Raw genomic sequence first — 19,114 nt, forward strand, 5'->3', positions numbered from 1 at the left:
ATATGTTCCCTTGGCCCATGATATTGTCATTTAGACCTCGGGGATACGCTGTCTGTAGTCGTTAATCCTAGAAAGTTCGCAAAGTTTACGGGAATCTTCAAACTGTTGATGTGATTGTCCTGGTTTAATATTGTGTTTGTGGTTTTCTAAATGTTGGTATATTAAACGGTTGAATTTCTTGGGTCTGCGGAAGCGGTATAGATATTCTTGTGTTCGTTTGAAAAATCCACGTCCAGTTTGCCCTACATATTGAATACTACATTTCGGTTTTGTTCATGTTACAAGATATATGATGTTTTGGGTTTTTCAAGTAATGTCATATGAAAGGAAAGAGAAAAAGTTTTGTGGATATCCACATGCGTTTTCGTTAAAAAATCTAGCTGCAGAGGCATTGCTTCCTTTAACACAATTGTGAAATGTGCTACATTTTGAAGATGCATTTCGATTAGCGGCAGTGGAATTTAGATTATGAACGTGGTTTTCGAAGTGTTGAGAGGTTTTTTGTTTTTTTACTTAAAATCATGATATCATAAAGTTGAAAAGTAGACAAGTAAAAGAGGCCGAAAGTCAAAGCATTGAATTGAGATCATAATTACGGGAGTAGGTAGTGCAGTCGAAGAATTCTAATAAAAACTGTAGTTAATTGGCCCGGGTACAAAGTTTTTTTCATTGTGCATTTCTTTCAGACAATGAATTAAATTTTAAAAAAATTGCTCCTGTTTTATCTCAAAAAGCTTCAGATAATATATCATTTTGAGAGGAAGACAGACATGTTGTAAAAGATATAATGAGCTAATAAACTGTTTATATCGGGCAGATGTTGGTTCAGTTTCAGCCATAACTGAATACTGGTTTGAAAAAATAAAATAATAGTTGTTCCAAATCGCTGAAGATAATCTCCAATAATTGAGATGTAGTTGTTTGTGTGCATCGATACGGGACATGCTACCTAAATAACTTTAGAAATCAAAGATGTTTATTTTTTCCAATTTTCATAACTTTTTTCCTTAGTAACCCTTAAGGTATTGATTATACTTTTTATTGCAAAAGTATTACTTTTACTTAGTTATAGAGTTATATCCCTTAATATAGTTCTTCTACTTTGAAGACATAAATAACTGTCGGAACTACTTTGAACAAAAACTGACTTAAAGATACTTACTTGTATTACAACTATGAACATGTGGGTTGTGATACTGGGTGGCATTACAACCACAAACATCATTCACACAAATCATATTGCTGTAACAAGTTGAACCATCCTCTATTGTGTAACACGATTCTTTGTATTTTCCTCCTATTAATGAATATATACATACATGTACTGTTATAACTTATTAAAATGTGATGCAGAGAGATGATCAATAAGTCGATTTTCGGTAAAATACAGAGTATTTCGCACCAAGTTTTTTCGGAAAAGTTACGAACCTTAAAAGTTAATGTCATTTTACTTTAAGTTAATGATATCAGTAGTAAACCGATGTTCAAATTGATTATTCAAACCCATTGAAAACCACTGAGGGATTAATATGAATTCCAAAAGCAGCTTGATTGCTTGTGTCATTTTTTTTTCGGATCTAAGGTACATGTGGACCGTTTAGCTAAAATGACTGTGTTTACACTTCAAAATTTACTTTGAGTACAGTCAAACCTGTGCATCTAGAATAATTTTAAGACACAGCATGATCTAGATAAACTAAACTGAAATGAATTTTATATTTCAGAAAATTGAAATATTAACTGGATTTTGCTTTCCACTTTTTTTCGTTCTTAAGGAGCCTAAATGCAGAAAGTTTGGAAAGAGATTTGAAACTTCCCCATAGGTAATAATTGAAATGAACTTTATTGATTGACATGGACAAGAGAAGAGCAATATACATATGACAACTCTGGGTGTTTAAACTACGTGGTTGAGGTGACCATATCAAAAACTCAAGTGTTTGTTAACTTTACATATTCTGCCGAAAAACAATGCACAGCAAAATCCAATTAAGTTTATTATTTTCTAAAGCATAAAATGCATTGAAATTTTATTTATCTAAGTCATGCTATGCCTTAAAACTATTTCGGATGCACAGGTTTGTTTGTAATTAGAGTACTTTTTGAGGTGTAAATACAGTCATTTTATCCAAAAGATCCACATGAACCTTAACAGATTTTAAATAATTGTATAATTATATACATGTAGTTGTTAATATCTATAGCGTTTGATATGATTTATTGTTGTGTGTGTGTGTTGGGGGGGGGGGGGGTTTACGTTCTTATAACTAATAAACTATAATTGGATATTTCTTTTATTTATCTGATAAGAATTTAAACAAAATTAATCTATATTGTCTATGCTATAGAGAGTTTACCAAGAGAAAGTATAACACTTTGGAATAGTATTGTAAATACTTTTCAAACTTCAGAAAGAGCTTGGGCTTATTGATTATTATTCAAATAAAGACATGTCTTGTTGTGTTAATGAAATAAAAGAAGAATGTGTCCATGGGACCTATATGCCCCCGCTTGAAAATATTGCTGTCTGGTTTTTTTTTTTTTTTAAACTTTGTGATATTTGTTTCTGTATGTTGTTATTAGAGATTTTTCGTTGGTTGATTGCTCTCATTGTTCAATAACAAATAGTTATGAGTTCGCTCATGAACCATGACAAGCGCTTGGCAATTGATTTTCCCAATTTTATCTTGTGCTGTTCCTTCCATGTTCCCGCTCGTAAGCTAAAGTATGGGTTAACAGGAAGTAGGTGTCCATCTGGTCAGAAACGTCATCACGTGTAACAAATTATCCTCGTCAAGCTACTGGCCAATTACGGAGTGACTTTGTTTAGACAATAGACAATAGCAAATATTTATTCGACGATTACATTAACAATTAATGGTTTAGGCTATACAGTTATAACATTACATCATATTACTGGGTCTTCTAATTGCTCTAAAAAACCTCATTCTATATTATCAACTTCAATTTTATCAGATATCAGAGCCAGCCTTCCGAGTTATTGTGAAACTTTCTAGTCTAAGGGCGCTGTGAATCAGAAGTTGATACCAGAAAGAAAATTCAAAGATCTGTTAGAGTACATAAAATCTTTTTTTTTTTTTTTTTTTTTGTCATAGTATTAAAATATTAGACTGTTCTAACCTTTACAGAAGTACTCCCCATTTCAAACTAAAACACAAAATGAACGAATTGGTTTTGCTTTAGACAACATGGATACAAACGTCTTATTTTAGGGAGGTAAACATCGCAATTTGTAAAAAAAAGACCACTCTGATTAAAACAAATTCTAAGAAACTGACTTTATCAAGATGCATGATTTCCTTGATGGACAATATACATGTTACGTTTGGAGGACGTGTTTTTCAACAAAGAATCGGCATACTCATTGAATCAAATGTGCTCCTCTTCCTGCTGACTTTTTCTTGTAAAATTGAGAATGGAAATGGGGAATGTGTCAAAGAGACAACAACCCGACCAAAGAGCAGAAAACATCCGAAGGCCACCAATGGGTCTTCTACACAGCGAGAAACTCCCGCACCCGGAGGCGGGCTTCAGCTGGCCCCTAAACAAAGATGTGTATTAGTTCAGTGAGAATCGACGTTGCACTCCGAAACATATACATAAACTAAAATTAAAAAAACATACAAGACTAACAAAGGCCAGAGGCTCTTGATTTGGTACGGACGCAAAAATTCTGCGGGGTTAAACATGTTTTGTGAGATCTCAACCCTTCCCTATACTTCTAGCCAATGTAGAATAAACAAACACACAACAATACGCTCAGTTTAAAAGAAGTCCGAGTCCGATGTCAGAATAGGTAACAGAAGAAAGAAAGCAAAATGACAATGATACATAAATTAACAAAGGACTACTAGCAGTTACTAACTAAGGTCATTTCGTACCTTGACCATTTCGTACCTCTGCCATTTCGTACCCAAAATTACCATTTCGTACCCTATGGGCTAAATGCATCTACCATTTCGTACCTCATGGACTAAATACATTTTTACTACTTCGTATCATATATTTGTAAAAGTTCTCATTTGTTTAAGATATAAAACATTTTGAGATGATTTTTTTTTAATATAACATAACTAAAATGCATCCAGCCGTAGAAATTTTATAAAGACCGATGATTGGTTTGATTAAGCAGCACTTCGAAACTTACATAGTTTAAAGTACACTTTGTGTGTTTGCTGGATTTATCCTTTATTAATTTTTCATCTAAAAAAAATATAAGGTTAATTAACCAACAAAGGAATAATTATCTGCAACTGTTTTTATAGTTATTAACAGTTGTTTCTGTCAGGAAATGCAGTGAAAAGAGACACAAGCTGATATTAACCCAAGAAGAAGGTCATGATTAAAAATGTTTGCATAAGAATTTGCACCTTATGTAACTAATCAAAGAACTTGTAATGGCTTTTTCAATTTGAGAAATAACAAGTTAATTTATTTTGTATCCTTAATTATATCTAAACTTCTACATTTTAAAAAGGTTTGGTAGATATCTTTTTTAGTGTGTATTGCATATTTTCTATAAGTATTATTCAAAAAAAATCCATGCATATGAGGCTTAAATTAAGATATTGTTTGTTTGCCCTTTACCAACCGACCCTATAAATTCGTTCCTACTGAAAATCTTTTATTTGTATTTACCAGAAATATTTTATTTATAATTTTTTTTGGTTCCTACCGAATCTCTTATATTTGTATTTCCCGCTCAAAACTTTTTTACCGGATTCCACGGGTTTTATCTTCCCCGTATAAGGTTAAGTCCATTTGCTATCACGTGAGCGTTTGGCATGACCACTTGCATTTAGAGATTCAAAGCATTTGATTGAAGTCGATGTTGAAAGTATGACGAACGTTGCCCTTTATACTTAAAGAGCAGGGTTCATTCAAAAAAGTTTGTCCAATACAATTTTGTCAAAATTATCAACGTGTGAACAAAATATTTTGTTAACGGATGTTGTATCCTATGTAACTAAAGGATGACCTTTAGTGATCCGTATATCAAGATGATTATGTTAACGCTGCCTTCTACCAGCTTTGACATTTTATTTATATCTGACATGAACCGAAGTCCTGTAAATTGGAGAATAATTGGCAGTAAAATCGCCAAGTTTTCCTTGCAGACCATTTATAAATGCGATGTAAAATACGTGACATTTGAGTTTCAAGTCTTTTAGATTTTTATTAATAACACTGTAACACACGAAAATTTAAACACTCAGTCTCTAGGGTTGTAAGTAAAGTAAGATAAATGCTTAGTTTTAGCTCTTTTACAGGCTGCACGATGATGATGGTGGGAAATGCACTGCCGGGCAGTGGCTTTATATTCTAGTCAAATACTTTTTTTATTTCACAGATATTATCTCTGATAATTTCAGTTCAATTTTGTTAAAATTGATAGAATGTCGGAATAACACATGTTATAGATGGGGTAGGAGGGTCCTGATCCTGAAATCTTGGGCATTAAAACACGAAATCCTGAGCTCCCAAATTTAAACAAATTTAAATTCTGCATCCCGAAATTCGAAAAAACAATTCCTGGAAATCCTGAAATTCCGAGCTTAAAACACACCGATCCCGGGGCCCAAATAAAGGTCCTACCCCATAATAGATTGCACATTGTACAGCTGTTTCACAAACAATGTTAGGGAGATATATATGATAGTAAAAAATCTTTCGGTCAAGTTAAGCGTGCAAGGTACATGTACGTAGTACAGAATACTAGTGCAAGTTAAAACTCTTAAAAGTTCCAGGCATATAATTGTTGAAAATATGCTCGAGCCCTATATTTTGATATTTGAAAACAAATAGTAGTGCATATGAATTAACTTCACATTCTAAATGATAAAATTTTTTCATAACTTCTTGGGACTATTCAGAAACTTTAATAAAAGTAAAGATCAGTAAAATCGATCATTCTTAAAACAAAAGCAAATACAGACAAAAATGATATCATGCAGATATTGTATTCTATAAAATAAAATATTATACCTACCTGCCTAACCATGAAAAAAAATGTACCGAGTCAAGTTATTTTATGGAAAGAAAAAGAAAATATTTTATCTACCTACCTACCCTTTTTCAAAAAATAGAGTCGGAAAAGGGCAAACAAACAATATTTTAATTTTGGCCTGATATATACATTTAGGTTCTACTACACCTTACGATAATCAAATGATTATATCTCAATATTTAGGCACACGTCGCAATTTTAAATGGCCCGTGTATTTAATAAACATTTTTAATCCAATTAAATAGACCGCTACCTATTTTTTTAAAACAACACGACAGTACGTGTCGCGTGTCTTTATTTATAAGTTTATACCAAAGTAAAAAAAATCACTTTTACCGGCAGAAATGTGAACTGTTACTAAAGCGCTAGCTAATATTTGAAATAAATATCTTACGTTACGAAGTTTTACAGATTTCCAAAAATTTCTTTTATTGACTTTATTCCTATATAATATCACATAGGTGCTTTAATTTTGAATTTTAGGCGTTTCTCTTGGCCTCTACCACCTTACAGTAAACAGCCATTGAGACTGTTTTAACCGAGAAATGAAACACATAAATATCTTCCACGAGGTACGAAGTGGCATACATACGAACATTCCATGAGGTTAGAATGGTATACATACAAATCTTTCATGAGGTACGAAATGGTATACATACAAATCTTCCATGGGGTACGAAATGGTATACATATATATCTGCCATAAGGTACGAAATGGCGCACATCAATGAGACAGCTTTACCAAGAAATCATAAACATATAAATACATACATATAAATCTTACATGAGGTACGAAATGGCATACAAATAAACTTCCATGAGGTACGAAATGGTCAAGGTACGAAAAGGTCAGGGTACGAAATGGTTTTTGCCAGAGTACGAATTGGGTGGTACGAAATGGTTAGGGTACGAAATGACTATAATTCCAAGTTCCAGACCTCAATTAAACTGATTGAAAGATTATGTCTTCATCATATGAAAGATCAAGCACAATCCCTCCCGTTCAGGGTTTAGTATCATACCATCATTAAATATGAGAGAAGAACATAACCCGTATACTGGCAACAACTGGTTTTAGAATAAATGTATTCATATGAGGCAGACTTCATACAGGAGCATTTAAGAAAGAATGAAAAGAAGCTACCATTATCCTTTAACTTTACGTTAAAAAAGACCGTTACAGTTTGATGACTATGTTGGACGCATCTATCCCATCGAACTTGCAATAAAGGATACAACAAATACAGTTAAGTATGACTCATATCTTGACTGACTTACATCTAGAAATTAAGAAGGAGGATCGGTTATGATCAAAACAAAAAAGATGATTTCATCTTTCCAATTGTGGACTTTTCATTTCTATGTAACAACAGTCATGCAAAATCTCTTTTTTTTATTCTTTTTCGGATATATTTATGTTTGTTTGAAATCTTATGTCAGTCAAATTTATATGTCAGTGATGTATGTGTACACAGTTTTGGCTCAGATATATATTTGTAAATTTGTTTGACTTTTTAAGACAATTTTGTTTGTAATTGTTTCCAACAATTTTGTCAATATTACAGATCTATTAAGAACTATAGTGCAAACAAACAAATATGTTGTCATAAGATGTTTGATGCGTCTTTTGTCAACAAAATAATAAGGCTGCAATACTTAACAATCTTGTTCTTTACCAATTGATAGGACTTCTCTCTCTAATAGGAGATAATACAACACCTCCTTATGTCTTTACTTTCTGATGATACTATATCTCCTTATTTCTTTACTTTGTGATAATACTGTACCTCCTTATTTTTAAACAAAGTGATAGAACTTTACCTCCTTATTCCTTTACTAGGTGATAATACTTGACCTTTTTATTTCTTTACTTTGCGGTAATACTTTACCTCCTTATTTCTTTACTTTGTGATAATACTGTACCTCCTCATTTCTTTACTAGATGATAATACTTGACCTCCATATTTCTTTATTTTGTGGTAATACTTTACCTTCTTAATTCTGTACTTTGTGGTAATACTTTACCTACTTATTTCTTCCCTTTATGATAATACTTTACCTCCTTATTTCTTTACTAAGTGATAATACTTGACCTCCTTATTTCTTTACTTTGTGATAATACTGTACCTCTTTATTTCTTTACTAGATGATAATACTTGACCTCCATATTTTTTTACTTTGTGGTAATACTTTACCTCCTTATTTCTAAATAAAGTGATAATACTTAACCACCTTACTTCTTTTGTAAGCGATATTACTTGACCTCCTAATTCCTTTTCTTTGTGGTAATATTATACCTCCTCATATATTTACTGTGTGATAATACTTTAACTCCTCATTTCTTCACTTAATGATAATACTTTTCCAATTTATTTTTTTTAACTAGTTGATAATACTTGACCTCCTTATTTCTTTCCTTTGTGTTAATACTTTACCTCCTTATTTCTTTACTAAGTGACAATATTTGACCTATTTCTTTCTTTACTTTTTGATAATACTTTAACTTTTTATTTCTTAACTAGGTGATAATACTTTACCTCTTTATATTTTTACTCTATGGTAATACTATAGTTCTTCTTTTTTAACAAACTGATAATACTTAACCACCTTATTTCTTTAGTAAGCGATAATACTTAACTACCTTATTTCTTTTGTAAGCGATAATACTTGACCTTCTTATTCCTTTTCTTTGTGTTAATACTATAACTCCTGATATATTAACTGTGTGATAATCCTTGTTTCCTTACTTTGTGATAATACTTAACCTATTTATTTCTTTACTAGGTGACAAAACTTTACCTCCTTATTTCTTTACTAATTGATAATACTTAACCACCTTATTTCTTTTATCTGTAGTAATACTTTACCTCCTTATTTCTTAACTTTGTGATAATACTTGACCTATTTATTTCTTTACTAAGTGGTAATACTTTACCTCCTTATTTCTTTACTTTGCGATAATACTTTACCTCCTTATTTCTTTACTTTGTGATAATACGTGACCTCCTTATTCCTTTACTTTGTGTTAATACTATAACTCCTCATATATTTACTGTGTGATAATCCTTGTTTCTTTACTTTGTGATAATACTTTACCTATTTATTTCTTTACTAGGTGATAAAACTTTACCTCCTTATTTCTTTACTAGATGATAATACTTAACCTCCTTATTTCTTTACTTTGTGATAATACTTGACCTATTTATTTCTTTACTAATTGGTAATACTTTACCTCCTTACTTCTTTACTAAGTGATTATACTTTACCTCCTTATTTCTTTACTAGGTGATAAAACTTTACCTCCATATTTCTTTACTAAGTGATAATACTTGACCTCCTTATTTCTTTACTTTGTGGTAATAATTTACCTCCTTGTTTTTTTACTTAGTGATAATACTTGACCTTGATTCTTTAGTTAACGATACTTTACGTCCTAATTTCTTTACTTTGTGAAAATATTTGACCTATTTATTTCTTTACTTTGTGATAATACTTTACCTTTTTATTTGTTTACTTTACCTCTTTATATTTTTACTTTATGGTAATAAAATTGAGAATGGAAATGGGGAATGTGTCAAAGAGACTACAACCCGACCAAAGAGCAGACAACAGCCGAATACTATACTTTCTTATTTTTTAACCAACTGATAATACTTAACCACCTTATTTCTTTTGCAAGCGATAATACTATACCTCCTCATTTCTTAAATTTGTGATATAACCAAACATCCTTATATTTTTACTTTGTATTTATACTTTAACTCCTTATTTTTTTACTTTGTAGTTATACTTGACCTCCTTATTTCTTTACTAAATGATAAAACTTTACTTTCTTATTTCTTTACTTTGTAAAAATACTTGACCTCCTATTTCTTTACTTTGTGATAATACACTTGACCTCCTTATTTTTTTTACTAAATGATGAGACTTTACTTTTTTTTATTTCTTTACTTTGTAATAATACTTGACCTATTTATTTCTTTACTAATTGGAAACACTTTACCTCCTTACTTCTTTGCTTTGTGATAATACTTTACCTCCTTATTTCTTTACTAAGTGATTATACTTTACCTCCTTATTTCTTTACTAGGTGATAAAACTTTACCTCCATATTTCTGTACTGAGTGATTATACTTGACCTCCTTATTTCTTTACTTTGTGGTAATACTTTACCTCCTTGTGTCTTTACTTAGTGATAAGACTTGACTTTCTTATTTCTTTACTTTGTAAAAATACTTGACCTCCTATTTCTTTACTTTGTGATAATACACTTGACCTCCTTATTTTTTTTACTAAATGATGAGACTTTACTTTCTTATTTCTTTACTTTGTAATAATACTTGACCTATTTATTTCTTCACTAAGTGATAATACTTGACCTCCTTATTTCTTTACTTTGTGATAATACTTGACCTCCTATTTCTTTACTTTGTGATAATACACTTGACCTCCTTATTTTTGTACTAAATGATAAGACTTTACTTTGTAATACTACTTTACCTCCTTATGTCTTCACTAAGTGATAATAGTTGACCTCCTTATTTCTTTACTTTGTGATAATACTGGACCTCCTATTTCTTTACTTTGTGATAATACACTTGACCTCCTATTTCTTTACTTTGTAGTAATACTTGACCTCCTTATTTCTTTACTTTGTGATAATACTTGACCTCCTATTTCTTTACTTTGTGATAATACACTTGACCTCCTTATTTTTGTAGTAAATGATAAGACTTTACTTTCTTATTTCTTTACTTTGTAATACTACTTTACCTCCTTATGTCTTCACTAAGTGATAATACTTGACCTCCTTATTTCTTTACTTTGTGATAATACTTGACCTCCTATTTCCTTACTTTGTGATTATACACTTGACCTCCTATTTCTTTACTTTGTAGTAATACTTGACCTTCTTATTTCTTTACTAAGTGATAATACTTTACCTCCTTATTTTTTTACTAAGTGATAATACTTGACCTTTCTTAACTTTGTGATAATAATTTACCTCCTCGTTTCTTTACTAAGTGAAAATACTTGACCTCCTATTTCTTTACTTTGTGATAATACACTTGACCTCCTTATTTTTTTACTAAATGATGAGACTTTACTTTCTTATTTCTTTACTTTGTAATAATACTTGACCTATTTATTTCTTTACTAATTGGAAACACTTTACCTCCTTACTTCTTTACTTTGCGATAATACTTTACCTCCTTATTTCTTTACTAGGTGATAAAACTTTACCTCCATATTTCTTTACTGAGTGATTATACTTGACCTCCTTATTTCTTTACTTTGTGGTAATACTTTACCTCCTTGTGTCTTTACTTAGTGATAATACTTGACCTTGATTCTTTAGTAAACGATACTTTAACTCCTTATTTTTTTTACTTTGCAGTTATACTTTACCTCTTTATTTCTTTACTAAATGATAAGACTTTACTTTCTTATTTCTTTACTTTGTAAAAATACTTGACCTCCTATTTCTTTACTTTGTGATAATACACTTGACCTCCTTATTTTTTTTACTAAATGATGAGACTTTACTTTCTTATTTCTTTACTTTGTAATAATACTTGACCTATTTATTTCTTCACTAAGTGATACTACTTGACCTCCTTATTTCTTTACTTTGTGATAATACTTGACCTCCTATTTCTTTACTTTGTAATAATACTTGACCTATTTATTTCTTCACTAAGTGATAATACTTGACCTCCTTATTTCTTTACTTTGTGATAATACACTTGACCTCCTTATTTTTTTTACTAAATGATGAGACTTCACTTTCTTATTTCTTTACTTTGTAATAATACTTGACCTATTTATTTCTTCACTAAGTGATAATACTTGACCTCCTTATTTCTTTACTTTGTGATAATACACTTGACCTCCTTATTTTTTTTACTAAATGATGAGACTTTACTTTCTTATTTCTTTACTTTGTAATAATACTAGACCTATTTATTTTTTTACTAATTGGAAACACTTTACCTCCTTACTTCTTTACTTTGCGATAATACTTTACCTCCTTATTTCTTTACTTTGTGATAATACTTTACCTCCTTATTTTTTTACTAAGTGATTATACTTTACCTCCTTATTTCTTTACTAGGTGATAAAACTTTACCTCCATATTTCTGTACTGAGTGATTATACTTGACCTCCTTATTTCTTTACTTTGTGGTAATACTTTACCTCCTTGTGTCTTTACTTAGTGATAATACTTGACCTTGATTCTTTAGTAAACGATACTTTAACTCCTTATTTTTTTTACTTTGCAGTTATACTTTACCTCCTTATATCTTTACTAAATGATAAGACTTGACTTTCTTATTTCTTTACTTTGTAAAAATACTTGACCTCCTATTTCTTTACTTTGTGATAATACACTTGACCTCCTTATTTTTTTTACTAAATGATGAGACTTTACTTTCTTATTTCTTTACTTTGTAATAATACTTGACCTATTTATTTCTTCACTAAGTGATAATACTTGACCTCCTTATTTCTTTACTTTGTGATAATACTTGACCTCCTATTTCTTTACTTTGTGATAATACACTTGACCTCCTTATTTTTGTACTAAATTATAAGACTTTACTTTCTTATTTCTTTACTTTGTAATACTACTTTACCTCCTTATGTCTTCACTAAGTGATAATACTTGACCTCCTTATTTCTTTACTTTGTGATAATACTTGACCTCCTATTTCTTTCTTTTGTGATAATACACTTGACCTCCTATTTCTTTACTTTGTAGTAATACTTGACCTCCTTATTTCTTAACTTTGTGATAATACTTGACCTCCTATTTCTTTACTTTGTGATAATACACTTGACCTCCTATTTCTTTACTTTGTAGTAATACTTGACCTCCTTATTTCTTTACTTTGTGATAATACTTGACCTCCTATTTCTTTACTTGGTGATTATACACTTGACCTCCTTATTTCTTTACTTTGTAGTTATACTTGACCTCCTTATTTCTTTACTAAGTGATAATACTTTACCTCCTTATTTTTTTACTAAGTGATAATACTTGACCTCCTATTTCTTAACTTTGTGATAATAATTTACCTCCTCGTTTCTTTACTAAGTGAAAATACTTGACCTCCTATTTCTTTACTTTGTGATAATACACTTGACCTCCTTATTTTTTTACTAAATGATGAGACTTTACTTTCTTATTTCTTTACTTTGTAATAATACTTGACCTATTTATTTCTTTACTAATTGGAAACACTTTACCTCCTTACTTCTTTACTTTGCGATAATACTTTACCTCCTTATTTCTTTACTTTGTGATAATACTTTACCTCCTTATTTCTTTACTAAGTGATTATACTTTACCTCCTTATTTCTTTACTAGGTGATAAAACTTTACCTCCATATTTCTTTACTGAGTGATTATACTTGACCTCCTTATTTCTTTACTTTGTGGTAATACTTTACCTCCTTGTGTCTTTACTTAGTGATAATACTTGACCTTGATTCTTTAGTAAACGATACTTTAACTCCTTATTTTTTTTACTTTGCAGTTATACTTTACCTCTTTATTTCTTTACTAAATGATAAGACTTTACTTTCTTATTTCTTTACTTTGTAAAAATACTTGACCTCCTATTTCTTTACTTTGTGATAATACACTTGCCCTCCTTATTTTTTTTACTAAATGATGAGACTTTACTTTCTTATTTCTTTACTTTGTAATAATACTTGACCTATTTATTTCTTCACTAAGTGATACTACTTGACCTCCTTATTTCTTTACTTTGTGATAATACTTGACCTCCTATTTCTTTACTTTGTAATAATACTTGACCTATTTATTTCTTCACTAAGTGATCATACTTGACCTCCTTATTTCTTTACTTTGTGATAATACTTGACCTCCTATTTCTTTACTTTGTGATAATACACTTGACCTCCTTATTTTTGTACTAAATGATAAGACTTTACTTTGTAATGCTACTTTACCTCCTTATGTCTTCACTAAGTGATAATAGTTGACCTCCTTATTTCTTTACTTTGTGATAATACTTGACCTCCTATTTCTTTACTTTGTAATAATACTTGATCTATTTATTTCTTCACTAAGTGATAATAGTTGACCTCCTTACTTCTTTACTTTGTGATAATACTTGACCTCCTATTTCTTTACTTTGTGATAATACACTTGACCTCCTATTTCTTTACTTTGTAGTAATACTTGACCTCCTTATTTCTTTACTTTGTGATAATACTTGACCTCCTATTTCTTTACTTTGTGATAATACACTTGACCTCCTTATTTTTGTACTAAATGATAAGACTTTACTTTGTAATACTACTTTACCTCCTTATGTCTTCACTAAGTGATAATAGTTGACCTCCTTATTTCTTTACTTTGTGATAATACTTGACCTCTTATTTCTTTACTTTGTAATAATACTTGACCTATTTATTTCTTCACTAAGTGATAATAGTTGACCTCCTTATTTCTTTACTTTGTGATAATACTTGACCTCCTATTTCTTTACTTTGTGATAATACACTTTACCTCCTTATTTTTGTACTAAATGATAAGACTTTACTTTCTTATTTCTTTACTTTGTAAAAATACTTGACCTCCTTATGTCTTCACTAAGTGATAATAGTTGACCTCCTTATTTCTTTACTTTGTGATAATACTTGACCTCCTACTTCTTTACTTTGTGATAATACACTTGACCTCCTTATTTTTGTACTAAATGATAAGACTTTACTTTCTTATTTCTTTACTTTGTAAAAATACTTGACCTCCTTATGTCTTCACTAAGTGATAATAGTTGACCTCCTTATTTCTTTACTTTGTGATAATACTTGACCTCCTATTTCTTTACTTTGTGATAATACACTTGACCTCCTATTTCTTTACTTTGTAGTAATACTTGACCTCCTTATTTCTTTACTTTGTGATAATACTTGACCTCCTATTTCTTTACTTTGTGATAATACACTTTACCTCCTTATTTTTGTACTAAATGATAAGACTTTACTTTCTTATTTCTTTACTTTGTAATACTACTTTACCTCCTTATGTCTTCACTAAGTGATAATACTTGACCTCCTTATTTCTTCACTAAGTGATAATACTTGACCTCCTTATTTCTTTACTTTGTGATTATACACTTGACCTCCTATTTCTTTACTTTGTAGTAATACTTGACCTCCTTATTTCTTTACTAAGTGATAATACTTTACCTCCTTATTTTTTTACTAAGTGATATTACTTGACATTTCTTAACTTTGTGATAATAATTTACCTTCTCGTTTCTTTACTAAGTGAAAATACTTGACCTCCTATTTCTTTACTTTGTGATAATACACTTGACCTCCTTATTTTTTTTACTAAATGATGAGACTTCACTTTCTTATTTCTTTACTTTGTAATAATACTAGACCTATTTATTTTTTTACTAATTGGAAACACTTTACCTCCTTACTTCTTTACTTTGCGATAATACTTTACCTCCTTATTTCTTTACTTTGTGATAATACTTTACCTCCTTATTTCTTTACTAAGTGATTATACTTTACCTCCTTATTTCTTTACTAGGTGATAAAACTTTACCTCCATATTTCTGTACTGAGTGATTATACTTGACCTCCTTATTTCTTTACTTTGTGGTAATACTTTACCTCCTTGTGTCTTTACTTAGTGATAATACTTGACCTTGATTCTTTAGTAAACGATACTTTAACTCCTTATTTTTTTTACTTTGCAGTTATACTTTACCTCCTTATTTCTTTACTAAATGATAAGACTTTACTTTCTTATTTCTTTACTTTGTAAAAATACTTGACCTCCTATTTCTTTACTTTGTGATAATACACTTGACCTCCTTATTTTTTTTACTAAATGATGAGACTTTACTTTCTTATTTCTTTACTTTGTAATAATACTTGACCTATTTATTTCTTCACTAAGTGATAATACTTGACCTCCTTATTTCTTTACTTTGTGATAATACTTGACCTCCTATTTCTTTACTTTGTGATAATACACTTGACCTCCTTATTTTTGTACTAAATGATAAGACTTTACTTTCTTATTTCTTTACTTTGTAATACTACTTTACCTCCTTATGTCTTCACTAAGTGATAATACTTGACCTCCTTATTTCTTTACTTTGTGATAATACTTGACCTCCTATTTCTTTACTTTGTGATAATACACTTGACCTCCTATTTCTTTACTTTGTAGTAATACTTGACCTCCTTATTTCTTTACTTTGTGATAATACTTGACCTCCTATTTCTTTACTTTGTGATAATACACTTGACCTCCTATTTCTTTACTTTGTAATACTACTTTACCTCCTTATTTCTTCACTAAGTGATAATACTTGACCTCCTTATTTCTTTACTTTGTGATAATACTTGACCTCCTATTTCTTTACTTGGTGATTATACACTTGACCTCCTTATTTCTTTACTTTGTAGTTATACTTGACCTCCTTATTTCTTTACTAAGTGATAATACTTTACCTCCTTATTTTTTTACTAAGTGATAATACTTGACCTCCTATTTCTTAACTTTGTGATAATAATTTACCTCCTCGTTTCTTTACTAAGTGAAAATACTTGACCTCCATATTTCTTTATTTTGTGATAATACTACACCTCCTTATTCCTTTACCTAGTGATATAACTATACCTCCTTATATTTTTACTCTGTAATAATACTTTAACTTCTTATTGTTTTACTTTGTGGTAATACGTTACTTCCTTATTTCTTTACTAAGTGAAAATCATTTAACTCCGTATTTCTTTACTAGGTGATAAGACTTTATTTTGAAGGTTTTCAAGAAAAATGAAAATAAGCTAGCATTATCAGTTAACTTCACGTTCCGCTATATGGATGAAGTTATCAATATATAATTCAAAGTTAGGGGTTGAAGTTGACCTTATTTATCCCATTGAATTTGAAATAAATGCTACAACAGATCTAATGAAGTCGGTATCATACCTGATTTATATATAGAAATTGACAATAAGGATCCGTTAAGAACAAAAAAGAATGCCAAAGGAGATTAATTTTGCTTCCCTATTGTGAACTTTCCATTTCTATGTAACAACATTCCAGCAGCGCCTACATATCTGAATATATATCTCCCAGTTGATACGATATCCCAGAGCATGCATGTCCTATCATGTTTTCCTTGATGAAGGGTTGCTGCTAACAAAGAAGCTAGTAAACCAAGCGTTCCAAATGGTTAAATAGAACTCATCCTTCGAAATATTACGGGCGCCTTCGAATTTGGTAACTGTTATGTCGCATACATGTATATGTCACATATGACCACGAATATGTTCCAACTGTCTTAACCTGAATCCTGTCCGCAATTCTTCAAATGTGGCATCACTGAATTATTACTTACAATAGCATCGGGACGGGTGCTACATGTGCAAGAGGATCTGCTTACCTTTCCGGAGCATCTGATCTTATCCCGGTTTTTTTGGATGATTTGTATTGTCTAAGTTGTGTTTTGTAGAATGAAGTCAGTCTTTCCGCAATTTTTCGTTTTTGCCCTGGGGTTGCCAGTTCATCTTTTGAACTTGAAAGACCTCTGTCCAATAACTGAGAAATATAAGTTATTACAATGTGTAATGCAAATTTGAAGTAACGAATCTTTAATATTTGATTCGAACCCCTTTGATGACTCTCATGTAGACGAAACGCACGTCTGACGTTCCAATAAGCCTGCTGAGTTACAGAAATAAAATAAAATGATCAATTATATATCACATAATGTTGCCTATTTTTTTTTTGGATTTAGTCTAGATTACAATTATATACCATTCATACGTACTTGCTTTACAACTTTTATTATAGGGATCGTGATACTGCATGTCGGGAATCGGACACCCACAAATACCAGCAGCACAAATCATATCATTTAAACATGTCGAATCTTCAGGCAGTGTTGAACAGTTCTCTTTGTATGTTCTTTCTAACAATCAACATAAAAAAAATGATGCAAATTTGTTATAATATGTAATACATTTTAATTTTGAACAATAACGTTGTGGTACCTTTTAGACAAAAGTTTTAATAAGACTAAGTACATCATATCATCAGGTAAGTAATATCTAATATGTCCCCTAAAATTGTTTACAAATGGTTTAAAGGGGTACAGAACACCTAAAAAAAGTTAACTCTTTAAAAAAACAGTTGAATGTTTTATAGACATACTATCAGAAAGAAAAATTAGAGTTTTTTCAAACTGCTCTATATCCAATGAAATTATTCCTGTAAAATGAGTGGTTCAAATTTCTTGATAAATTTTATTTATATTATATTTAAAGTAAATATTTTGTCAAAATTTTATGAAAATTAAAAGAGTCAAATCTATTTTAGTCAAAGTGTTGGGTACCCCCTTAAAGATACAATTATCCAGAGTGTTTTGTTAAACTGAATAGATCCGAATCATATAAATCATACTTCAAACTTGTCTATGAAATCAGAAGAAAACTATTTAATGATTTTAAATTAATTAAAGATACCGCAATAAGTCATTCTAGTGTGCTTAAAAAGTTTATTTGTATTATTTTCAGATTGTCTTCGATTAAAGAAACGAAAGCATTTGTAATAACTGTCACACAAGCTTTTCATATACATGTTTTATGAATTGAAAATATTTTCAAACTGTAAAACAAAATATCTATAATAATATTTATTATTTTCTTATATAGTCGCCGTCAGCTGAAATTCGTAGCGGTTATCGGTAAAAATAATCTAAACTATCAATCGCGTTCACTCGAGATATAGTTTTTCACATTCCATTCAAAAATCGCATTTAGAAAAACCACTACTGACCTACCTTTTAAATGATCGCACTGTAATAATCCTGACCTTCACTTTTTCCAGAATATTTTCCATTGTAATTCCGCCATCTTCGTTTCTATGAGGATCATTTGTTTACATATGACATTCGTCACTGTACGCAGTTTCCTGAAATGTTCCTTTCATTGATGTGATAAGGTTTCCCGCGCTTTATGCAAATTTTATGAAATTGAACTCCACGGAAACACTTCCGGTAAAAACAATGGCTGATTCCA

At 30.3% G+C, this 19,114-nt stretch overlaps 1 protein-coding gene across 1 annotated transcript in view; it reads right to left on the reverse strand.

Annotated features, from left to right (window-relative positions):
- Positions 1-19,114, reverse strand: part of LOC143084330 (uncharacterized) — a 167,661-nt gene that overhangs the window by 58,886 nt on the left and 89,661 nt on the right. Inside the window, exons 8-9 of the mRNA XM_076260741.1 lie at positions 17,866-18,006; positions 1,163-1,297 (exon numbers count right to left, since the gene is read on the reverse strand). Coding sequence (XP_076116856.1) covers positions 1,163-1,297; positions 17,866-18,006 — 276 coding nt within the window. The remainder of the gene's footprint in view (positions 1-1,162; positions 1,298-17,865; positions 18,007-19,114) is intronic.

The sequence above is a fragment of the Mytilus galloprovincialis genome, chromosome 7 (assembly GCF_965363235.1).
Source record: "Mytilus galloprovincialis chromosome 7, xbMytGall1.hap1.1, whole genome shotgun sequence".
Taxonomy (NCBI): Eukaryota; Metazoa; Mollusca; class Bivalvia; order Mytilida; family Mytilidae; genus Mytilus; species Mytilus galloprovincialis.